At 31.7% G+C, this 26,418-nt stretch overlaps 2 protein-coding genes and 2 non-coding genes across 4 annotated transcripts; all 4 read right to left on the bottom strand.

Annotated features, from left to right (window-relative positions):
• Nucleotides 1-5,859: 5,859 nt before the first annotated feature.
• On the bottom strand, nucleotides 5,860-5,932 carry TRNAF-GAA. Its single transcript has one exon. It is a non-coding gene; the product is annotated as a tRNA-Phe (tRNA).
• Nucleotides 5,933-7,324: 1,392 nt separating this feature from the next.
• Nucleotides 7,325-10,595, bottom strand: LOC106769473 (magnesium transporter MRS2-4). The gene is made up of 4 exons (XM_014655105.2): nucleotides 9,987-10,595; nucleotides 9,365-9,807; nucleotides 8,524-8,808; nucleotides 7,325-7,873 (listed from the first exon to the last, which is right to left on the bottom strand). The coding sequence occupies exons 1-4, from the start codon at nucleotides 10,333-10,335 to the stop codon at nucleotides 7,595-7,597; spliced, it is 1,356 nt and encodes a 451-aa protein (XP_014510591.1). The 5' UTR covers nucleotides 10,336-10,595; the 3' UTR covers nucleotides 7,325-7,594.
• A 3,201-nt stretch (nucleotides 10,596-13,796) lies between these two features.
• On the bottom strand, nucleotides 13,797-13,870 carry TRNAR-UCG. The gene has a single exon. It is a non-coding gene; the product is annotated as a tRNA-Arg (tRNA).
• A 1,352-nt stretch (nucleotides 13,871-15,222) lies between these two features.
• On the bottom strand, nucleotides 15,223-23,746 carry LOC106765450 (phospholipase D delta). Its single transcript, XM_014650077.2, has 11 exons — nucleotides 23,367-23,746; nucleotides 22,289-23,245; nucleotides 21,735-21,881; nucleotides 21,478-21,672; nucleotides 20,004-20,285; nucleotides 19,856-19,924; nucleotides 19,575-19,725; nucleotides 19,292-19,440; nucleotides 18,739-18,909; nucleotides 16,428-16,625; nucleotides 15,223-16,003 (listed from the first exon to the last, which is right to left on the bottom strand). Exons 2-11 carry the CDS (start codon nucleotides 23,237-23,239, stop codon nucleotides 15,710-15,712), a joined length of 2,607 nt encoding a protein of 868 aa, XP_014505563.1. The 5' UTR covers nucleotides 23,240-23,245; nucleotides 23,367-23,746; the 3' UTR covers nucleotides 15,223-15,709.
• Nucleotides 23,747-26,418: the final 2,672 nt, after the last annotated feature.

Here is a 26,418-nt window from a genome sequence, read left to right as displayed (position 1 = left end):
TGCACAAAATTTTATTAAAGTAAAAAATAAAAAACAAAAGAATACAAATAATAGATTACCACACCAAACCCATGATAAAAATTACACTTCATGAAACACAGACAAATTATGAAAAAAAATATAAATAAATATACAGAGTTAAAGCATTGAACCATTTATATTGTTCTCTATGAATTAAAAGACAAATTAGCTAACTTATCATTACAAATATTTTTTTCACAAAAAATATGAAAATTTTTTAAGTGCATTTGCTTATAAAAAGCAAACACTGACGTCATCACTAAAGAACCACTCGTTGATCCAAAAAAACATGACAAACTAAATTATAATCATTATCCAACCAAAGCCTCTCAAAGTTCTCTTTAAAAGCATGTTCAAAGCATAAATGACTTCTATAAACTCAACATAATAGAAGTTTGCATCCCTAAAAAAACTAAAAAAATTACCAACATATTCACATGATTTCCTCTGAAATACCAATAGATGTAACTAAGCTAGGACAATATCTAGATGCATTATCAATATTCACTTTAAGCCAATTAACAGATAAAATTGTCATATCACGTTTGTAAATGAAATGTTTTTCTGACTTATGTTCAATCATACACACAAACTCATTAAACAATTCTCGCAATTACATAACAATAAAATAATAAAAATGAATAAATAAATATTCAACATTATTTCTACATAAATAATATATAAAAACATAAAACCACATATTTCTTTTAACAACCGTACAATTCACATATTCAAAAGAATATCAACTCCGTAAATACTATGATTAATTTGGCTGTGTGAAGATAGTATGTTTACTAATTAACATTTCTTTTTCTATAGATAGATATAAATTGAAGCACCACCTGGAAGATCCACATTCCCTCTCCCATAACAAAAATGCTCTCTCCTCCTCGACCCTTAAATCAACACCCTCAACACAATGTGCAAATCAACTAAAATGTTAGGTTTAATTCTTTTTTTAGTCCCTAAGTTATAATTAGTCCCCGTTTTTAAAAATGTAAATTTTTGGTCCCTGAGTTATAAAAAATATATCAAATGAGTCCTTTTTTGACTTGAAATACTGTTTTTGGTTGTTTCTTAACAACTGCTACATCTTTAGATTGCTCTGATTTGTTTCTTAATAATAATAACACTTTAGATTGCTCTTTGTACTTTGACCATAAACATAAAAAAGGACTCATTTGATACATTTTTTATAACTTAGGAATCAAATGTTTACATTTTTAAAAGCGGAGACTAAACTGAACATCCGCTCATAACTTAGTGACAAAAAAAAGTTTAAACCAAAATATTACTAATATTTTTACAATGAAAATTTTAAGTTTTTAAAAATAATTTACGATTTCTTTAAAATTTCATTTTCAACTATTTATAATATTATATATTTATATTTTATAAACTTGTGAAACAAACGCATAATGGGAAACCGTATTCAGAATTACTAATATAGAAGTAGAAGGTTCATATACAAGTACAGAGGAAAAATAATAAATAATGTAATTAATGAAAAAAGTTTTTTTTAATTGTCAAATATCTAGTGAGTACTTTTGATTTTAAGAGCCCACAATTATTTAAAATAAAGTTGTACTCTATAAAATATTATGTGGGGTTGATTTTCGATTTATGGTATATGCAATTAATTCAGTAGGTTGAATTAATTTAGTGATTCTTTTATAGTTGATAAAAAAAATGACTAAATCAATATGTTTTTGAAAGTTTAAAATTAATTAATCAAATTGTAAAATACAAAAAACGAAGAAAATTTGGAAAACAAAATATATTTAACTCTTATTTTAAATGCACGTGTCATGGTACAATAGTAGCTCGTGGAATTTAAATAAATTAAAAATATCTTAAAATAAATATTGTTTGTTTATCTTAAAGTAATATACAGAAAAAAATGATAAACTTAAATGAAAATAAAAAGTTATTTTAAAGAACAAAAATAAAATTCAGTTAAAGTAAGAAAAAGAAAGAGAAATTATATGTTTAGATTTTGAACATTTAGCTTAAAGAAAATAAAAATGTGTACTCCATTTCACGTAAGAAAAGTTATAGGCTCTGTTTGTTTGTAAGGAATGACATGTTTATAGTAATTGGCGAAGAATGATTTGCGAAATTTATCGCGTTCACTTTGAATGACTTAAAAGCGATGAAATAAATTTGAGAGATTCTATATATTTCAAATCCTCACATATTAGCGAAAATTTGTAGTGATTGTTAATAAAATAAACAATTGTTCTTTCTTATTCAACTTTCAATAAGTTGTATTCAAATAATATTAATCATTATCATTTTATATTACTTTCACTGATAAGGATATTTTGATAATCTTTAATTTCTACCAATTAAATAATTTTTTATGTGTCACATCAATTAAATTTTACATTAATTCTCATAAACTTTAATTTCAAATTTACTCTTACTTACTTCCAAATCTACTCAAATAAACAACAAAAAAATTTACCCTCAAATCCATCCATTCACTCTCCCCCAAATCATCTCCTCCAAGTGAACAAAACCTTAATGTAATATGATGAAGGAGATTACAAAATATGATATAAACAAACTTATATTTTTACCTTCTATCTAATGTAATTATTTTGATTTTTTCATACTTTTTTTTTTCAAAAATTGAGGTCGCTTGTGATTTATTGTAGGTAAGAATGCATGTTTGATTTTCAAGTCTTTTAGGTTGTAAGGCATATTTCAGTGTTCAATGTTTATAAAGTCGTCTAAATATCCAAAAGTTACCTTTCACTCTAAGTCTTATTATAGTCGTTTTTCTAAACTCCTTGTAACGTACATTTAAATAGTTGAATAGGTATTTGCATAAGGTGCTCTAACGTCAAAATAAGCGTTTAAATATTAATGGTATAATAAATACAATCACCTATCTCTTTATTTCAAACTTGTATTTATAGATTTTGAAATCTTGTGATCAACAAAGGTCTAATTAAACTCATACTTTACTTTAAGTTGTTTTAGCATTAGAGTTAATTATCTTGACAGATTACCAATCGGTCAAACTCTCCAACCGAACAAAGTACATAAATATAATTAACCAAATACTAAAAAAAATATTTTTAACAATAAAAATAAGAATTTCAAATGTCACTATACTTCATAACAAATTAATTAATTCAAAAGAGAATTATTTTAAAAATGCATTACTTTCATGTAGACATCTAGTGGTAAATTCAATTAACAATGTGAATTGAGAATATTATTTTATTAAGTATTAAAATAAAATAAAATAAACTATAATATAAATGATTATGATACACTATATATATATATATATATATATATATATATATTAATTTGACCTTGGATTGAATATTTATTATATATATATATATATATATATATATATATATATATATATATATATATATATATATATAATCAATAGTCAGCCACTCTTATTTTTATTTGAATATGAAATACATTCTTATAACTTTGATAATATAATAATGGTTTAGTCAAATTTTAAATATTTTATAAAATTTAGTATTTTTAATTTAATATATATTAAAAATGGTTTTAGTAAAGTGAGAATGTAAATTCTTAATTACAATATATAATAGAGTAGAATATAATCATATTATAATAGATAAATAATTATATCATGTACCATCCTTTCCGTATGAAAGATTTTTTTTAAGTAGTACTTCAAAATAAATTTATGACAGAATAATTACATAACATAAGTATTTATATTTATATTATAAATTATATAATTAACTAAATATACTCATTCTATTTTGAGTGTTGTTTTTCTACTCTTGTATTATCTTCTACTTTAGTGAAACACACAGTCATAGTAGATAAATACCAACAAGTAACACAAGACAAGCTAGAATAAATTTAAATCATACTACCTATAACATTAAAAGTTAATTTAGAATCATTATGCATTCTTTCACAAATTATACAATATACTCAAACATCATATTCTAAAGTGCACATCACAAACAAAACTCACATGGTTCACTTATACACAATTAGACATCTCACTCTACCAATTAGACGATTGACTCTATTTTTGGAGGACAAATGTATTGAGTAAAATTTGAGACCTTACACTTGTCATCGTTCACCCCTGCCTTTTAGGAATTATAACTATATCATGGTTGGGTTATTTCCCTACCAAAGAGTATGACATGATAGATTCTATATTTGTCAATCTCTTACAAAATCTACAAATAAGAATCTCTTTCGACTCTCACAATTAAGTATATTTCTCTATGTGAGTCCAATACTAACAAAGTCTAGACATTTCAACTCTAACGTCAACACACTTCACACATCACCACACATAGTAGCATTCTTACCTTTAATCATTACCTTCTCATTCCACATAATTCATATAAAACCAAAATACAATTTACAAAAATTTAAACTATATTCACAGGTTTAGGTATGTAGATTCTGGTTCAGTGAATACAAGTCTTACTAAACGAGTGTCTATTGAAGTAAGATTCACCCGACGATCACATTCCTCGCCTAGAGAAAATATACCCATGATGCTCTCTAACTTAGCATAAAAACTTCTCGCTAAATGTAAGACAAGCTCACCCAACAAGAGAGTATTAAGACTAAATTCTTTAAAAATTCACCTGATAAGTTTTTTCATCAATGAGTCAAGCACACACCTTACTCTCAGGTTTTTGACATTTTCATCTTTACTAAGCTATGCTTCTACTCTCTCAGTGAACATATCTCTTGGCACTGCTTTTGACACGTTCTTCCAACAAGGAACAACTCATCCAACATGTAAGAGAATTTGAGCTTTATATTGTTTGATTTTGATTTTATTATTGTTAATTAGATTATAAAGTTGTTATTTTTTTTCTGATTTATCAATTAATTTGTGTTTTTCTTCTTTAATTTGTTCTAACTTGTCAATTAACTCGTTTTTAAACAGAAAAAAAGAAGTTAGTAGATGAATTAGATAAAATTAAATAAAAACCTAAACAATTGATCAATAAATTATATAAAAATATATAAAAATATAATTATCTTATCTTATTATTTTAGTAATAACAAAAATCAAACTACAATATACTTAAATAAAAAAATATCTTAAATTATTATAAGAGATAATTTTTAATTAATAATTACAGATAAAATAGAATTATTATATAATAAATTCATATTCAACCACTGAAAAAAATTATTGACTTAAAAATTGACCCCCTTTTTATAATAAAATAATTCATGTAAATTGTTTGAATAATGATTTCATAAAAAAATAAAATTAGAGTTGTGAAGTTGAAAAGAATGTTTGAAGAGTTTATTTATATATAAAAAGTGGTTGAGATGAGTGAAGAAAAGAAAATTGAAAATGGTGGAAAAGAGTGAGTGATGTGTAAAGAGAGAAGGGATCTACGCATGAAGGGGACAGGCAGTTAGAGTTCCCAACTTCCCATCAACAACCCTATGTCCAAAACAAAACATTCAAAATCTTTTATTTTTATTTTTAAATATCATCTAACAAACTATTTTCATTTATTTTTCAAAAAATTTAAATTGATAACTTTTATTTATAATTCACTTTATTCATATATCATGATAATAAAATGTTATTTTTGCACCATACTGTTGCTACTGTGACTTTCGTTTCATCTTCCAAAGTTGTGTTAAAAGCGTAGCAATTCCAAATTATTATATGACTATGTTTTGTGTATAAAAAAAAATACGTAGTTACTATTTTGTTGGAGAAATATATTTAAAAGTGTTATTTGGACATTCAAAAGGAACAACTATATCTTAATATTAAATTCAGTGAATAAATTATATAATATTTGGTCAAAGTAAAAATAAAATTTGAATTGCGGTGAACGTGGATCGAACACGTGACCTTCAGATCTTCAGTCTGACGCTCTCCCAACTGAGCTATCCCCGCAAGTTATAAGTACTTTCTACTGAATAGTTTCTATACAATGAAGTTATCTATGCACGTGTAATTATGAGATACATGCAGTTAAATTTAAACAAATTGTTAATTATATTTATATATATACAAGGTTTTAATAGTTTGTTCCTTTATACTATTTTAAAGTTAATTTTAATTTAGTCTTATTATTTAAAATTTTCAACTACTTTTAGTTTTTCTTAAAACTTGAATGGTATAAAGTGTTAATAAGATTTTTTATATTATTAATATGATGAAAATAGCTAAATTATTATGTTTATTTCATTGAAATATAATTAAAAACTTATTAAAATAAATAGTGGAAGAAATAAATTATTTCAATTATTTATTTTATTTATGTAAATCTCAATTTAATCAGTGCACATGAATGTGTTTCCTTTTCCTGGTGGATGACAATTACATTGATTTGTTAAATAGAAGTATTCATAAAAGTTATAACTTAAAATGATAGTTTTCTTGTGAGTTATATTTTAACAGTGACAAAGTTAAACTTCAATCTTCAAATGAAAAACTTCAACCTCTCGGACTATAGCTTCCATGGGAAATTGCCATTAGACCTTCTAGAAGCATATATATATTTCTATTTCCCATGTTTTCCAAATAAATCTATGTTCACATAGTAAATTTTTATCTTGTTATTATATTTTTTTAGGATTATTAACCTGTCTTTAATATTAAGGGGCTAATGGGATATAATTTTTTGGATGATGATACTTAAACAATTTTTAACAACATTTGAAGATCATCTACGTGTCATTCTGATCCAAAATTACTTCACAAACAATAATAATAATCATAAACACTACCATAGACCAATCACATGATGACACGTAAAAGATATTCAAATATTGTTAAAAAAATGTTGTTTAAATATCGTTATCCTAATTTTTTATAACTTTTGTTTATGAATTGTGAAATTCAGAGGTACAAAAAATCCCATCAAATATAAGAATTATGAGTATAAAACACAGTAGTTTGGCCATACCAAAAAGAGAACTGCTACAGTATAAATTCATGTCAGAGATTTCCAATCACATTTCTGAGTTCCAGTCTTAGGTAAGACGAGTCGTGATTTCAATGTTCAAATGTTAAGGTAACAAAGGAAGAAATATTTCAATTATCTGTTCCAAGACTTCTCAATCTGTCTAAAGGGCAGCACTTCTAATTTGTGAAAATGGTAATTTGAAAATAGCCCTTTTCAAGGAGTCATAGAATGAACAAACAATTTGATCAAGTGATTTTTAGATCAGGGTACGACATCAATTCAAGCGTGGCTGAAAATGATAAAGTATATGAACATTTTACAGATATAAAATTCCACGTTCTACTCACTTTTGTACGATGTGATTGACTATTCATACATTAACGCCACACAATGTTACTTTTCCTTATGCACTCATGCCCACACACACAGACGGACCACAAAAAAGAGACCAACACAAAGATCCTATGCACGCGCACGACACCACTGTTTGAAAATGAAAAATGGTGAGTGGTATCAGATATGAACCACAAGATGCTAAAAGAAAAATATCCTACACATAAACTATTGAAATTATTGTATGAAACCGAGATACATTCATGTTTGTTCTTCAGATCAGATGCCCTTCTTCGGATACAATCCACCACAGCTTATGATCCCAACAACTTTTTCCATCTTGCATATGCTAAAATAAGCAAGAAAAGGAGTACACAAGCTGCAGACGAGATCCAAACAAAGGGCCAAAATATTCCATCTATATCATACAATTTACAAGGAATGTTCATACCAAATGCACCCGCAACCAAAGTATCAATAGCAATAGCAAATGATGCAATAGTCAATGTCAACTGCAGCTGAATAAGTTCATTTCGATGGTTATCGAGTTGGATGTTGACATAGTCTTCGGTGTCGTCAATATACTCCCTCACCTGCAAATCAGTAGCCTTAAAGAAGTAAGACTTGTACCACTTAACAATTAATTGATAAAGCATAACGATTACAGTCAAATTCTCGCAATATTTGACATTCAAGAAAAAGCAATTAAATTCAGCTAACATTTCAAGTAAATAAATGCTCCCCCTAGAACTCAAAATTCTTGTAGACAAGAATAGGAAATCAACAGTAGGTCACAAGCACTTTTTGCTGATCAGCCAGACAAACAATAATATATTTCCTAAATCCAGAAATGAAACAATGAAAGGATGTGGACAAAACTGTCAGTACCACTATCTTACAGAGGGCACGTATAAATTAATTTATGGAAGCTGGGAATCCTTGAGAATAAGCTTCCGGTAGTGAAAAATTGAAACTAGAAAACAGTAGAGCTTCCCTCCATCCTCAAAACAAGAGATAGCAAAAAAAATGCAATATTATATCTCTTCTAAAGGATCACAAGACACAACTAAGCTTGTGAGAGAGTAGTACATGCAAATGAAACATATGAATTTCATCATCTAAAAGCCCAATATCACAGTACAGAGGACACAGAAAAATAGTAGAACCAAGCAAATATGGCAGTTTCAATATATAAAATTTGACAGACATGATTTGACCACAATCTGTTTGTTAGAACACTTACAGATAATATCTTGTTACGAGTCCCATCTAACTGCATGAAATATGCATCAAGCAACATCTCCAAGTCCTCCACATCATTATCTTCCCCATAATGGCTGGTTGCAAGACTTTCACTTCTGGTAGAACCAAGGCGTCGAACAGAACGGGCGGAATTAGGAAGGTTATTTGAGGTTGTGGCACCCAATTGAGCCTCCTCAATTTGTTGATTCAGAAGCCACTTCCTTGTCAAATATAGTTGTGCCATATCTTCGTTGTCATCTAATAAATGTTCAATTTCATCCCGTACCTGTAAAAGAGGGTCATGCACTTTCTAAGTATGACATCTCAAAGATGACGGAATCCATCATCACATACAAAGTAAAACAGCCTGCAATGACTTTTCTATATGAAACGGTGAACAAAACCCCTCTCCTCTAATCGAAAGCATAATAATATGACTATTGAATATAGAACAATTCAACAGAGTAAACTACAAAATTAAATAGTTGGGTAATAAGTAGCTTTTCAAGCTTTATTCAAGGACAACATAATTTAACGCAGTCCAACTACACATTACTGCTCAGAAAAATCTTCAACCATCTCAATGCACAATAACAATAAAAGAATTATGTTGGCACTAATTAATTTAAACCTCCCATGGGCTATTACTAACTAGTGTCTTGACCAGTCCAACAAACTACATGAAATAAAATGAAATCAAGCACTTGCAAAATTTCAATCTAATTGGTAGATTTAGTACAGATATTTTCCCAAAGGTTAATCCTCCAATCTCAATTTCCACATCCATCTATAGGTACCAATAACCAGATGAAGAACCATATGGTAATACTCATGTAACATACCTTCTGCACTCGTGCCAGTAACCGCGTGAGGTTACTCTTCAAACTCCTCACATGTTCAAGATTTTTGGTACTAACATTCCTAGCCAATTCGTCCAACACAGGGTAAGCACCTCTCTCAAGGTCTGCTACACTGGAGTCCAGATAAGTACATACAGCCTCCAAAGCAATTTCCAGAACTTGAAACTCAAACGGAAGTTCAGACTGCAAACCTTCAACCGTCTCCAGCGTAGGCAACCATTGTCTGCCATTAGAACCCAGTAATTCACCTTCCTGCTCCTCCACGGCGCCGAGAAGTTTCGGTTGAGACTTGCCCGGAAGCTGCTGCCTGAGTTGCTCAACAAAGGGAAGAACCTCCTGCCGAAGAGGATCAAGCAGTAGCACTTCTTCAGCAGTCACTATAGCCTTTATAAACTCCAAATTAACAACCATTGCTTTCTCTCTAGCTGCAACAAAGAAAAAAAATACACATTTAATTCCATCAACCAGTCTTCATTCCTAATCATAGTTATAATAGCATCCAAAACAAACACAATTCCAGACACGCGATTCTTATAAAACCCTTCTTTTAAGAACACAATGAACTTCATAACTGAAAATCGAAAAGAAAGGGAAATTCGGTTACCGAGGATGTTCGAGGAGTGGGAGAAGACGGGGCCAAGGATTCTCAGGTCTCGAGCGGGAATCGCGGCATGGTGGACGATGGCGTTCTTCTCCCACTCCACGAGCTCGGACCTACCGGACCGGTCGAATCTCATCCAGAGCCGAGCGCTGCCGGTCTTCTTCTTCACCTTGGTCAACGCGCTGGCACCTGCACCTGCGACGAGGCCATTGTTTGCGGCTCCATCCGGCGAAGCGGTGATCCCAGCGGCGTAGGGAGGCTGTGGCGGGGACCGGCGAGGGGGTGGCGCTGTGGTCTTCTTGGTCCGGCGGCGAGAGACGGAGCGGCGGAAGGAGAAAGAGGACTTACCCATTATAGTTGTAATCGGAGATAATTTGGGATTGGAATTAATATTATGAGTGTTTTATGATTATTACTATTATTTAAAACGAATGAATTCAAAACATGAGAGAGTGAAGGTAGGTTTTGATGATGATGATGTTGTCGCCGCCGTCCTTCACCGTCTCCGGTTTCGCCTTCCATAAAGGAGACAATCCTCCGCCGCACAATCTCTCTGCCCCGAATACCCTTTTATTTCCCCTAACACCCAAACGCAACTACCAACCTATAATTCCTTAAACTTTAGCCTAATTGTATTTTAATTTCTCGCGCATCCCATCTTCTCTTTATTTCTATTTCTTTTATTAGTATGGCCATTCACAATTTCTCTTATATTAAAATTAAAATGAAATAATCTTAAAAATATTAAAACAATACATTATTATATTTATATCTCATATTTTACTATCTTATATTTTTATTTAATAAATGTTTTTTTATCTATATCGATATTGTGAAGCATTCTTTGTATTATGTCTTTTCTTTTATCTATTTTTTTTTATGTTTTACTCTTTATATTCTAATAACTATTTTTCATTATAATAATTGAGTTTTTAAATTGTATTAATTTGTGTGAAGACCTGAAAAATGTGCCAAGAGCTTATTGGTGCTTTAAGTTAATGCAACCAGACTCTTAAATTAAAACACCCCGACTTTAAAATTTTTTTTTTTCAAAGTCTGAGTTCATTAGCTTAAACTAACCTTTCTCTAGAACTCATTTCCTCTAATCTTCTATGCCTTCTCTCTACCATATCTTCTCGTTGAACCGTTGCATTGTCGATTACGTGGTGTTCAAGCGTCCACAGCGTTGAGGGCTTCGTCTTGAACCAATTACTTTATTCATTATGACCTGTAAGTAGTTCTCCTTTTTCCCTCCGCTGTTTGGAACCTAGAGCATGTTTTTCTACTTATTGCATTAGACTAAAGACCTTCTTCTTCAAATTTCTGTTAAATTCTAGCTCTAAGAGTTGTCTTTATCACCACTTTGGTTTGTTATAGGGTACTGTTTAAGTTCTTCTCCGGGAAGAGCATTGTAGCAGCGGTGTTGTGAGTTGTGCTGTGAGACTTTGAGGTAAAGGGAGCTGGATATGCTTTTGAAATTATTGCATGATACGTATGTGTTCTAAATTGTGAATGTGATATGTTGTTTGAGACATAGTCCAGGTTTACGGTTACTTGAGTTGAATGTGCTAATATTTTGAACTTGTGAATCTGTAATGTGATGCTTGTGAATTGTTTGGACTAGCTTGGTTGTTGAAATGGTATATGTTTGACATGTTTGGGGTGTGAGTTCTGTTATGACCATGGTTAGGAAGGGAGACAAGGAAATGGGGACTGTTTTAGGTTAATTAAAGGAAGTGAGGTAGTGATTCTGAGTCTTTGGGGTCCTGAGTACAATTATATTGTTTGGGTAGCTTATATAGGTCATTTGTGACTTGTTATGTGCATTAAAACTGGTCTAAAACATGTTCATAGTGGTAGAATTGAAGTTGGGTCATTTAGTTGAACAATTTAGTGTTTTGGGGTTGGAATTGAGTCTTAATCATTTTAGAATTGTAGTAGGAAGATTTAGGAACATTTATACAGGTTTAATCATGCATAAATTATGAACTAGAGGTGTTAGAAATTAGGGAAAAGACCTAGAAATGGTAGGAGGGTGTGTGAGTGCATAATTCTGCAGAACTTGCGTTTTGTAGATTATGCAGTCTCACTATGCGAATTGTCTCACATGGCGAGCCCCTGTAGAAAGTGCTCTCTGTTTAAGTCTTTCGCTGTGCGAGCTAGTGCATTGTGCGAATGACTGGAGGGTGTTGCTCTCTGTCTGGTGATTCGCATAGCAAATTTATTTGCTATGCGACTGGGAAAAGTCTGGGAATAAAAGTTGGTAATTCGCAGAGCGAATATGGGCACATAACAAATGGTCTTGGGGTGTGCTCTCTGTCAGAGCTCTCCCATAGCGACCTGGGTGCACTATGCGAGAGACCTAAGGTCTGGTACCTTAGCGAGTTAATTCGCATGGTGAATTATGGTGCGTTGTGCGAGATACTCTTGTCTCGCCTTGTGATTGGGGTGCGCTGAGCGAATCCTCTAGGTCCAGTTTACTCTTTAGTTACTTGTTTTGGTTTGAACTATGTATGTATGATGATTTCAATGCAAAGTATTATTGTTGTGATGTTAATACACTGCAAGTATATGGTTCGAAAGGTTGTGATTGATCTTGAATGTAATAAGTGTGGTTCATGGACGTAATTCCATGATCCTCAAGGAGAGGATCCATGGTGGTGCCCTTTTAGTGTGTTTTAGAATGATTTGCATGAAAGCTCAGTCTTGGGGGTTATCTCGAAACTACAATGGTCAATCATTCTCAAGTAGAGAGGATCAAACCATGTCGTGAGTAGTAGCAGGAGGTCTTAGTCTTTGAGGCTTTTAGTATGCTCAAAGGCGCGATACACTAACCTCGTGAGTGTGGTAGGATGAAACTCATTGACAATGACTTTGCAAAGCAGTAGAGGCCATCACGAGTGCATGACCCACCATAACTCGACAATCATTCTAGTCCGGACGAGTCAAGTTAAAAGTGCAACAAGTCATGTTTGAGTAGTCTAGTATATTTGCCTTTAACGTCAAATTGTGTGTGATTAATATAACATGAGTTTTTGTATACCCAACTCACCCTTGCTTCTGTTGTTGTCTTGTCTGTGTGTGTTTTCTTTTGCGATGATTATCCACTTGGATGTGAGCAGAGATAGATTAAGTTCTTCTGGAAAATGCATTGGAGGGAGACGACGCTACTACTTAGCCAAGATAGGGCCTTTAGCATTTGACATGTTTTGAAATACTCTATTATGTTTAAAGTTTTAAATTATGACCATATTTGAAATGATTGTAAACTTGAGACTTTATTTGCAAGTCTAACTTTTAACTGTTCTCTTTTATTTAAATGATAACGTTTATATATATATATATATATATATATATATATATATATATATATATATATATATATATATATATATCACAATTTGTGTTTGATGTTAAAAGTATAAAAATTTGTTATTTGAAAGTATTACTAGTCTCTCTTTTATGTTGAAAACCTATTATAAGATAAAAAATATATATTACTCTAATTTTAAAATATCTATCTTAAGATAAAAAATATATACTAGTCTAATTTTAAAATACCTATCTGCTTAACATTCGTAACCTTTATTTTTTTAGATTTATATTTACAATAAAACTATATATAAATATAAAAATAAGTTAAATTTAATCATTATTTATTTTTGTCGTATCGAAATTTTTTCTTTTAAAATTTACTCAACTATTTCATATTTTAGGATGATTGTGATATCATTTTATTAAAAAATAATGAAGGTTAGTATTGATTTTAAAATTAAAGTAATATTAAAAGAGATATAATTTTAAAATTGAAAACGACCACAGTGGGAGTCGAACCCACGACCTTCTGATCCGAAGTCAGACGCGCTAATCCACTGCGCTATGCGGTCACAATTGTAATGTTTTTTTTTGTGATCATGTTAAAATGATTATTGAGGTGAGGGAATTAAAAAAAAGAAGAAGTAATGACATAATAGTTAGAGTAGAGAAATCAATTAAATAATGGTGGATGATTGAAAATCTCAATATTATTACCGTCCAATCTTGAAAATAATTAATTTTATTGACTAGAAGATAATAAATTCTAACCAATTTGATTTGAAGTTTTTTGTTTTCATTGATAGATATGTTCCTTATATTTGGAGTCTTTTTGACATTTGAAGTGCACTTGTAGTCATAAGTTTAAGCATAAATATTTAATATCCTATCTATGATGTTTAAATTAATATCATAGCATATAGGTTGAAGAGTTGTTTGGTTAAGCTAAAACATTTAAGTTGTCAAATTTTATTGTTGGGAGTTACTTTCTAAAAGTGACCAAAAAAATACACATAACTTTCGTTTACTTATAATCGTTTTGAAGCAAAGTTAATCATTCTTAGACATTTCAGTAATTTCATGATATTATTAAACCATTTGAGAGACATGAATTTACCATTGGTGTCATAAATAATTACATTTATTTAATCTTAGTTACTTGTATTAAAAAGTTAATCATATTTGTATACGACTAACCATGTGTGATGAGTAGAAACTTCTTAGCCCATTGTAACTGTATGTTAATAATTACTTACATTTTTTAAGGAAAAAAATTATAAAGAAAAAATACATTTGAATAAAAAACATCCACGTGTCGTTCACACGTACAAATTGATAATTGTATAAATCACGTTATTGACTTTTAATATAATATCAGATAATTTCTGAAAAAAATCAGATAAAGTTAATCGCTATTAAACATTTCAATAATTTCGTGAGAAAATTAATGTTTTGAGAGACATATTTAACCATTAATGTCACAAGTATTTGTTGATAATTATATAAATGCATTCATTTACTATTAATTGCTTATGAAACAAAAGGTAGTCATCCATAAATATTTCTTTAAGGGTAATAATACATAGACAACATTTTTTGACAACATTTTGAACATCGTCATTCGTGTCATTGTGTGATTGGTCCATGGTGGTGTCATTGTGTCATTTGGACCAATCACACAATGACACGTATGACGATGTTCAAATGTTGTCAAAAAATGTTGTGTATGTATCATTACCCTTTCTATAATTTCATACCACTATCAGTTTTTTTATTTAGTTAGTGTCACAAATATAATCAATAATTATATGTACTTACATTCATTTAATTTTAACAGGATCACCACCTTTTGTTCAGTTTATTATTCATGATACAGATTGATTTTTAGCAGATTCTAACTACCATATAAAACAATCATGCCCCTTGTTTACTTCGTTTTTCTGATGAAGAATATACAAAAGAATGATATTTCAAGGGCTCTACAAGGAAAGAAATGACATTTACCAGATTAGCAATCATCTCAACTTAACAAACATGAAACTTTTTGGTAAGGTTGTGATATTGTTTCTGTCAAAATCTATGAATGGAAAAAGAAGAAAACTATTACTCAGTCCCTATAGGAAATGAAGGAGGATCCCCTAAGAAGTGAAAATGTTATGTGAATCACTAATGTAGTGTATTTCACAATCCTACAAAAGAGTCATTATGCAGTCACTATCAAATACTCAAATTTACATACAAAGGCTATCAATTTAGTTGCAATGGGACCATTCCAAGATGTTACATATTGTGCTTGTAAAGATAATTTGAAGTGTATGATTTGGCTTTACTGTCATTACCATTTCCTTGAGCTGCAATTCTAAGCAGCAGTATATCTGTTGGTTAATTTTTCCAAGACTTGCTTTGTTAAATCAGGTGGTTAGTTGATCCGGAAGTGAGTTTGGTGATCCAAGAACTTTGCCACCAACATCAGGAAAAGACTCATAATCATCTAATGCACTCACTTTTCCATCCCTGCTGATCTTAACGGGATACTGCATCAAATGTCCCCTCATGTATCTCCCTTCTTCGGACACATATATGCCCCAGTTTTGTTTTGCAATTTTGTTCACTTGTCTAACACATTCCAGGGTCTGAGGTTCACCAAAAACATGGTCAAGGCTACCAAGGTGCTCAGCCCACAGTGACATTCTGTATCCATACACCTACACCAACACCAACACCAACACCAACACCAACACAAACAATGTAGGAATTGCCAATTACTCAGAAAAGAAAAGATGAAATTTCATAACCAAAACTTTAAACTCATTTGACTTTATGCTACTAGTCCACTGTGCAAGGGTTTCATCTATTATGATTGCAATGATTTAATCTGTTAAAATAATATACAAGTTAATTTTACCCAAATTATATAACTATCTAATGGTGGGTTGCCTGGCCCTATAAACACTCTGCTACTCAAATATACATGTGTGTGTATATATAAGTCATGTTAAATTAGCTTTAATTTTGTAAAAAAACCTTGTTTTGTGGAACATAAAAGTTTCAGGAGACCCTTGTATTAATATGCTCATTTCCCAGTACAACTATTATATCTCATTAACAAATGTAGCTGGAGCTTCAAACCTGGCCACGTGGATGGGGTCTACTTTCTGTCCATGTATATTTTGGTTGATAAGCTCCCATAGCTATTTCTGTGTCCCTAGAACCATCTAATGATCTCTGGTTAATATTTGCCGATCCAATAATCACGTAATCGTCATCAACTATCATTCCTTTGGCATGAACATAAATCATAAAACGTCTGAATTTTTTAACTGCTACCTGATCAAAGAAAAGGAAAATATCACAAACTATCACCACACGACAGAAAAGGTTTGCAAATGGAGTTTCCTGCACCAAATGATTACTTCTCTAAAGGAATAGTCATCCTATAATGTTGACACACTTCGTCCATGTCTTTGTTCTTTTTATTTTATATAATTTTCTATGTTTGTTCTGATTTCTCAAAACAAGGCAAGTATTCCTATAAAATGTAGCAGGTACTATATAATCCAGATCATTAGGTGCCATGGGAGGCATATTTACTGTCTCAGTGACACAAAAAAGATCATCAATCAGAGTAAGCGGTTAGAAAGGGTAAAATCAGAAGGACAAACATGAGAAATATGACATTTTTTTTCTCTTTTAGTTCTTCCTTTCAAGTGTATTTTTAGTCCATTAATAAAGGTTAAGGAATTTGGTCCAGAAGACCATCAAATAAACATTTTTGTAATTTATTTTATCATCAACATGTTAGTTGTTAAAACATCAACATGCATAACTCAACTTACTCTAAGCTTGCAATCTTGATTATGTCTACTTTGTGTAAATTATATTACTCTCAGACTGGATCACATGCTTCTGCATAACGCATATACTATAACAAACAGTATCAGAGTAATTATTCCAGTAAGAATTTATCATGTCAACTGTCACCAAGTTTGAGATTGAGAAGTTTGAGGGCAAAATTCTGTTGGCTATTTAGAGATTCCAAGTTTGAATCGTTCTGCCATTAAAGAAACTTTGGGTGGGAAATCAAAGAAATTGGCCTCTATTACTGATAAGCAATGAGACATGTTTGATAAGAAAACGCTTTCGGTCATTCAACTTTGTTTGTCCGAGCAGATAAAAAAAGAAAAGATCTTTGTCCGAAGAAGTTCTTCGTGAAGCAACAAGTGAAACTATTGCTGCAGCATTATAACCAAATTGAAATCTTTATATATGAAAAGAGTTCTGCAAACAATCTTTGTCTTAAAGAGTGCTTATATACTACTCACATGCATGTGGGTACTACAATTTGATCTCATCTTGACGAGTTTAATTCTATAATTATGAAACTAACAAATATTGATGATGAAGACTAAGCTGTTTTGTTACCATCCATCTAAAAACATTTCAAAGAAATAATGATACATTATCATTTGAAGATGTGAAATCAAATTTATTGTCTAAATGAAGAAAAATTTGATCTTCAAAGAAAGAACTTGTATATATAGCATAGATATCAGGGACCATAACTGAGAAAAAAAAAAAAAAAACCTCACTCAATCCAAGTTAAACCAAGCAAACAAAAACAAAGAAAAAACAAAACACTGATCAGTGCTCTACGGAGCACGATTCCTAACGGTTACTGAGGCCCTACGCGGTGGTGACATCCGATTTCATCACAATTTCATTCCTAATAAACTCTAGATCGTTGTTAAGACCGTGCAAAACGGAAAGCGCGAAAAACGTGTCGAGCTTCTCGGACACGTTCCCCCTCGTGAGGAAAAACTTTACCTCTTCGGAAACCGAGAGGGTCTTGTTGAGGTGGCCGAGCGAGCCACCGTCTCGAACAATGAGCGCGAACAGCTCGCCGACGTCGCAGCATGACCTAGTTCCAGAGGTCGCAGCAGGAGCTGCAGGAACGGAAGTGAACCAGTAATGTAGGGTGGATGGATTGCCATAGCAGGCGAACAAGTTGGTAATCGATTCGCATCCACTGGTCCCTTTATTCTTCAGCGATTTCGATCGCTTTCTTCGTCAAGTGATCGGCGAAACCTTGGCCTCGGAACCAGAGGAGAACATAGCCCACCCAGGAGAGGAAGTTCTGGCCGTTGAATTTCACGGGGGTTATGAAGGAAGTGATGGGGAAGGGTAACGGTGTCGTTTTAATGGAGGAAGATTCTTCTGGAGAACCAGAGGCAGAACAAGCATAACAAACAGAACAAGACGAAGAAGAAGCCATGAATAGAGATTGGAATTTGGAAAACGCTACGAGTATTCAGAAGAGTGGAGAAAGACATGCACAAGAAAGCACGTCAAGAAATTCTAATCTAAGTGTTCTATAAATATTTCAAACTACATGCATGCAATGGTCACATTTGGTTAAGGAAAAAGAAGAAATTTAGCTTACCAAAGCGCGGTTATCAGATGGACTTGACGTTGGAGAAACATTTGAGCTTGGGGGTTCTCTCTTTCCAAGGCAGTAAAAATTGAGATAATCTTGTGGATGATACTTATCAGAGAGACCTGCTTTTGCAAGGGCATCAGCAATAATCTTGTACATCATAGACATTGTCTGTCCCTATAGTCAAACAAATTTCAAATGCAAAGGTTGTAATAGTTAAGTACCTTTCAAGGTTCAATCGTCTTTGTTATGCCAAACACAAGAATAAACAAATCGTGAATTCATTTTCTTCAACCAAAGGTGAAAGAAAGCACAAGTATGTGACTACTATGTAGGAATATATTCCTCCAACTGATATCCAAGCATGCATCAAATTTGTGGTGATTGTAGATTATTAGAACATTTCCATTATCTACACTGCAGTAATATCTTAAAGAATGTTCATCTGTTTGTGAAAGAAACATGTTATACCAAACTGACTTCCTAATTTAGACAGACTTATGCGGAAAGTATCGAAAATGTTAATCTGGAAAATTTGTAGATTAGAAATTGGTCTGACCTGCCAGAACAAGATTTCTTGAACAGCAGCACTTGTTGGAACACCCTCTGGCCACATTGGTATAACTATATATACAGAAAAACGTTCATTTACACTGATCTTACCAGCAATTTTCAAAGCCAACTCCATGGGAACCAAGTGGTTTGCACCTGTTGAGATAAGAAATTGGCCTTACAGTTGCAGTGTATTTTCTAAAGCTACAAATATAAAATACAATACAAAAGAATTTTGATATTGAAACAATGCAGAAACTAACAAATGTCTGAAAATTAAGTTCATCTACCAGCTTTATTTTTATATGAAGGCCAGTGAAATGAGGAGCCCAGAAAATACTGATTCTCAATATATATAAAGTGCTCGGCAGATCTTATTGCTCTTACATAAGCAGTATGGATGCTTTGATCAACTTTCAAATTTTTTCCACAGAAAAGATTCTGAAAAAAGAAAATAGAAGTTAAGGACTAATTTATCTGAATATAACTTGAATAAACACCCCAATGTGAGGTTAATGAAAAAAATATGCACTCAAAGTATAAAGGCGAATCACTTTTTCAACAACCTTACCTGAGCCTTAGCTTTGAAAACATCCTTTGGAAAGCCCTTTACAGATCCAGAATCTATGGACCTAAACACCTGTATTTAATGCTAGTTCATAATCTTTCTGAACTTTATCAGGTACATGTCATCAGATTCTATCGACATATTTCCATACCTGCACGTTCCAACTTTCAGGATCATTTTCATCGGTTACATATACAGCTTTTTCACCATTGGGGCTAGGAGCAGGTTTGACAATCCATGAAATTCGATCCAGCCGAAGCAAAGCATCATCATGCCAGTTTGTCACCTTTTTGAGCCTGAAGTCACGCCATTTTTTGGCCTTCCTCCATCTTTGTTCAAAATTAGTTAATATATCATATGCTGCTGGACCTTCAATTTTACAATGTAAGTCATGCCATGGTTGCCTTGGAGCACACGAATGCGAACTTAGTTGCTGCATATAGCACACAGTTCGCAGTGTAAATTCCCATGATATTTTTTTCCCTTTATTTGGTGATGTGTGCATTGTATTTTATTTTCTCTTCCACCCAACCACACAGTGCACTAAGTAATTGACATGACTGATTATGTTATGTGTACACATTCATAACAAAGGAGTCACCCAATTGCTGTAAGTTTATTTCTAACCGTAAGTTTATGCTTGAACAAGTCAGCAGATAATAAACATGTCACAAAACTGATCACATTTGAAACTCAGTATTCATAATGGGTGGATGAAATAAAGGCACGTTGAGCCAACTTTCAAGAATAATTTTGTGTTTGTAATTGTAAGAATGTATCACAAACTGAATGCTTTATAGGACTGAATATTGGGTACTAAAGTGTCAATAATGGCACTAGTCCATGAGAATATTGTGATGGATGAGTAAAATATACAACATGATGATATCACAATTGAGTATCTTTGGATGAAGGTAGCAGTAGATTATAGGAAAAATTTTCTAATTTAAAACATATTTTAAAATAAAAAAAATAGATTAACATAAAAGTATTGATATGTTGTTTATTTTTATAAACAGCATTGTAAATCTCCTTTTAAATATAAAACATTTACCTCCCCCCTTTTTTCCTCTAAAACCCAACTCTCCAACATGTCCTTAGATAATCTAGTCATGTGAAAAGACCAACGGAGAATCCAGCGAATTAAGTTCGTTAATATGAATTTAAGTGTGGAGTGAGGAGTCCTATATCAAGTGGAGATCAGCAAGGTAAGTAGTAGATAAGGAAAAAAACCTACAAATTCATTGTCTTGAGGTTTTGAATTAAAGATGATATCAGGTTTCTTGAAGAACTTGTAGGTAGAACATTTTCGAGATAGAGGAAAGGTTGTGAAGAATACACATGTGGAATCAGAAAAAAAAAGGAAGAAAGCAAATAGAGATTCAGACCACATTCTGAATGGCTTTCACATCTTTTTATTTCGTTCACAATATCATTTGTTGATCCATTGGGTTCACATCTTGACGTTAATGTTGACAAAATTCAGCACACAAACATGCCACAAGTTGGTATTATCTTTATTCCACTGTTTTTCCATGCACTCAAAAGAAAAAGAAAGAGTATGCACATAAAATTCCCGTGCACTTTATTCTTTGAATTCTACAATGTTTACAATAAAAACTTACTTGAAAAGAAGGGTTGTGAAAATCATTATGAAAAACCGTATCTATATCACGAAAAAGCCGATGCTCAGGGGTATCATATCTACCATCACATAGATCCAAACCACCAATAAAAGCAGTTATTTTCCGATTATTCCCGGAACCAAGACTGTCTACAAGCACACATTTCTGGTGATGTGTGAAGAGGGTTCCCACAACCTGGACCAAATGATTCAATAAATTAGTATTGTTTTGAGTTTTAGCTGAAAAGGAGAAAGTACACTACTAGATTCAATGCAACAACTCCACGCCTGTTGCTTGAAAATACTGAGCTTATTGCTTGCATAACGTGGAGATAGCACACAATGAACAGTGGAATGTTTGAAAAACTTCTTAGTTTCCTCATCATGAGTCTGCATGACACCATCCTGCAATAAACAAACTACATATTATAATGTAGATTAATATTAATCTCAGTGACACAGGTGTACAAAGTTGTTATGCAACCATATCTACGTTACAACAATCCATGAAGGAAATCTCAAGAGTCTAACACCTCATAACTTAAAGTTCATGATGCACAAGGCAGTCTAAGCAAATCCACCGCCATAAAGAAGAAGCATAACTACGTTTTAATTCAGAACCCGCTTCTATCCTAAATAGGACTCTTCTTTGAACAACTTTATGGTATGAAAGTAATATCAAGGATATTTGTCCAATGAGTTAAACTTATTTAGCAAACGGAGCAATAATTCAGGACCAAGAAAACACTAACTTGGATAGAATTTGTTGAGGAAATCAATAGACATCATTGTGATCAGGGCAAAGAGATTACTGTTTTCAGAAGAAACTTGTCATGTGAAGTTCTGTCGTCCCAAATCAGCACAACCACTCGGAGTCCTTCTTGTGACTTGTACTTCAATAGCTCTCCAAGTGAAAGCTCTCCCCCTGAAGGTACTGGCTTTGTTGCCTCTCTGATAAGCCTAACTGGGTGGTAAACTGACCATCCTATAATGTATATCATGTGATGAGCTTCCAAAATTGCATGACATATGTCTTCCCAACATTTATTTTGCCGAAACACTTTTCCACCCTCAAGTGGGATTTCAGGTATCATACCATCTGGTATATGTGCATCTTGATACAGAGTCACACTCCCTCCTTTCCTGAGAGGGAAATAGGTTTTAGAAACACCTAAATATGCTGTCCCATCCTCATTCATTACTTTTTGTGTACGGTTCACTGCAATTGGCTTATATTGAACAGAAAGATGCAGTTCAGGATAAGGTTTTAAGCAGCTTCCATACTGACCAATGATGGGAAACCAATCATTGATAGCATTACCAGAAATTATCTTGTAAACAGGTATCTCCACCACTCCAATGAGTTCAGCCCCCAGAATATCATTATCCTTCACAAGAAACTCCACTTTATGAGCAGGATGAGCAACAGGCACAATAAATTGCTCATCCCAGCAAGGGTTCTCACAGTTAGGAATCACTCTAGTTCGAGCAACGGTTGCCCCAGCTATGCATACTGAAACATAAGGGTCACTTGTTATCATCTTATCTTTTCCACCGTGTGACTTTAGTCCTTTCATAAATGGAGGCTGGCACACGTTGCCCAAAGTCACACATTTTCTAACTGCTTCAGAAGATAAATCTAAATTTGGAAGAGACTTGGCTTCAATTATCAACAGATCCAAGTCACCATGTAAGAAAACCGCCTCACGGTGGCCTTCATGCTCCCTGTGTTGATGGCCATGGGAAGTGCCATGAGAATCCATTCCAACCTGAGAACTCAAAGATGCATGTTCTCTAAATCAAACACTTTATGTTCATGTTCTAAAATTACAAATTCTAGATGCAAAAGCATTATGGAGAATGATTTAAAAAATGTAACATGTTTATCACCTTAAGATCCTTTCAGTTATCTCATGTCATAATCTTTTAGCCCTAAGGAAAACATGCATGAAGCCATGTTCAACATGTTTCTTCAACAAGTTCTCAGGTCCCAGTCTCTTCAAACAGAAGAAGAAAATTGATTACCTGGAGAAAAGAGGCATGCAGAAGAAGGCAATGGTAGGAAATAAAAATAAAACAGGAAAAAGAAATGAAATTTGGGTGTATATGGATTCATGTAACAATGTTGCAATTCAGAGCATGGTCCAACACCGCGTCCACAAGCCGAAAATGGTGGCAAATTTCATGGATTCCAGAATTGGCAAATTCCAAACCAGAACCATGTATGGGACCAAAAAATTGACAAAATTTAAGAAACTTATCAAAACAGAGAGAGATTGGTCAGGTGTCACTCTCTTTTTAATAACAAAAATAAATAATAAACTCAATAATCTTTCTCCATTTATTTACCTAAATAAAATGCTTTACTGTTCTATTCAGGTTGAGAAATCTGCTTTGGAAACCAATTTCTCAACATGTTTTTTTTTTTTTTTTTAAATTTATTTCTAAAACCTTTCTGAGAAATGGGATAATCGATTTCTCATTGGCGCCATTAGTTTTAAAGTTTTTTTTTTTTTATGTATTTTGATTTTAAAAGTTAGTTTAGTTATTTTAAAATCTGTTTTTTTGAAGTAAAATAAAAAATAAACAAAAAATGATTTTTTAATTTATTTGAAAAATTAAATATTTTTTGAATAAATTTGAGAGCTTGTTATAAATGAAAGAACTTAGAAAATGTAATTGACAATATCTTTAAAATAGTCAACTTAATTATTTTAATATGAAAATACTAAAACATAATTAAAAAATTTATAAATGAGTTTTATTATTTTAAAATACTTTATATTTTTTATAAATTACTTTTTTTAGAATTTTTTTTTCTTTTTCTGTTTTTATATTTTGTTTATTTGAAAATCGAAGATAGTTGAATGATAATCTGGAATTATTCCTTTTTGTTTGATTAGTTTATGTGTTCAAATAAGTTAGTTTTTTACTTTTTTTTTTCTTTGTCCAATTTCTTTCTCTTCTTACATGTAGTTTTTAAATTTTTAATATGAGTTTTTGTTAATTAGTAATCATAATCGTGCGACCTGATTATTTTTGGGATGTTTTTATATTTTGATAGTCATGTGAAGTTAGAGGTGTTTTAGTCGATTAAAAGCTATTATGACTATTTCGCAGGTAAGGAAAGCTAATATGTGTCTATAATTATTGTTAATTTTGATCGAATTAAATTATATACTTGTTGATATTATGATAATTTGTGGTGAATATGTGTTATGAACCTGAGTTAATGTGAAAACCTTTGATAATTGTGTTGTTATGTTAAATGGTGGTTTGATAGAGTAATTGAATAAGAGAGTTCTAAATTGAACAATTGGATGAATTGGTATAATTTAGAAACTGTTTTACATATATTTGAACTAAAGAAAAAAGTGAAAGGTACTAATTAAAGTCACTTGGTTAAGCTAGGTTTTTTCCATTTACTACTGGTTTTTATCATGGAACTCGACAATAGCATATAGGACATTGAGCGCTAGTTCAAAAGTTTCAATATTTGGGAGCATTTTTCTCCATGTTGTTTGACGTTGGGTTACATTGTCGGGTGTCACTTCGATAATGAGCTTCTGGAATGGTTTTCACTAGGTGAGCATGTGCTTCATTAGACAAAACTAAAGTTAAGGAATTCATTGACTTTGTAGCGTTGGGTTCCAACTTTGTCCCTGGATGTAATTATCAATTCCAGAATGGTTTTAGGGGTCTTGGCGTTGGACGCCATTTCTGTTTTGTGCTTTGTAGACTGTCTTAGTTTTTTAATATGAATGGTTAGGATAGTGATGTGTTTGGTTCATAAATTGGAATAATGCTGAAGGTGAATTGATTTCCAAGAGGAAAATTCTTGTGAAATATGTTTCATAGGATATGCATTGAAGTATGGATTCAAAATGGAAGTTATAATAACAATCTATTAATCATTCAAAAAACTCATAGAGAAGGATTTGTTAAGTGGTGAGAATAACAAGAAGTCTTTGTCTAAATACAGAATTGGAGTTCTCGTGAGAAAATAATGATTAACGTGATAGGTGGAAGGTAACCATCACAAATGCAAAATTTTTAAAGAGTTTAAATTAATGCATTTTATCCCGCTGATTAAGTTTATAAGAGTTTTATTTTGTGACTTCATGTTCTTTTATAATTTTTTAGATTATGTGGTATGATAGTACAACATGTTTAAATGATGTATGTTTAAATGATGTATGATATTCTTTTGTATAATTAGCTTACCATTTTATTTTTCTTACTTTGTATTATGTTTGTTATTTTTTTTTACAATGATCACTTTCATTTACACAGACATAAAAAAGCAACAAGAAGAATTGAGAGGGAGAAGTTGGTGCAACACTTTAATCCTATATGTAGTTGTTTCTTTGAGTTATATATATATATATATATATATATATATATATATATATATATATATATATATATATATATATATATATATATAATTTACTATAGTTATACTTCTAGTAGTTTAATAACATACTTCAGTTATGGATTAATGGTTTTTTATTATTGATCTTATGATATTTTATTTTAGAAATAATATTGTATTAAAATGAGATGTTATAACAAAATTAAAATAAAAAATTATTTAGAATAGAAAAATAAAATATTTTTAGTTTAATGAAAAATATATTAAATTTTTGTAATTATGAAAATCCAGTTTAAATAACATTTAAGGAATATAAAATAATGATAAAGAATTCTAAATTTATAATATAACTGTTAGTATTTAAAGGTTGTGAAAGGAGTAGTTGATAAGGTAGAGGAAATGTGGAGATAGTAGGATGTAGAAGTAGTAGTTGGAAGAAGTGTTGTAGTTGTCTTAGTTGTTGTAGATGTTGGCTTCTTGTCTACATACATGAAATGGTAGAGTTCATGGGTATTTATAGACCCATAGAATATTCTAGAACATACTAGCCATAACTTATGTGGGATG

The sequence above is a fragment of the Vigna radiata genome, chromosome 7, assembly GCF_000741045.1.
Source record: "Vigna radiata var. radiata cultivar VC1973A chromosome 7, Vradiata_ver6, whole genome shotgun sequence".
NCBI lineage: Eukaryota > Viridiplantae > Streptophyta > Magnoliopsida > Fabales > Fabaceae > Vigna > Vigna radiata.
The sequence above is the reverse complement of the archived record's forward strand: the minus strand, read 5'-3'. Positions and strand labels throughout refer to the sequence as shown.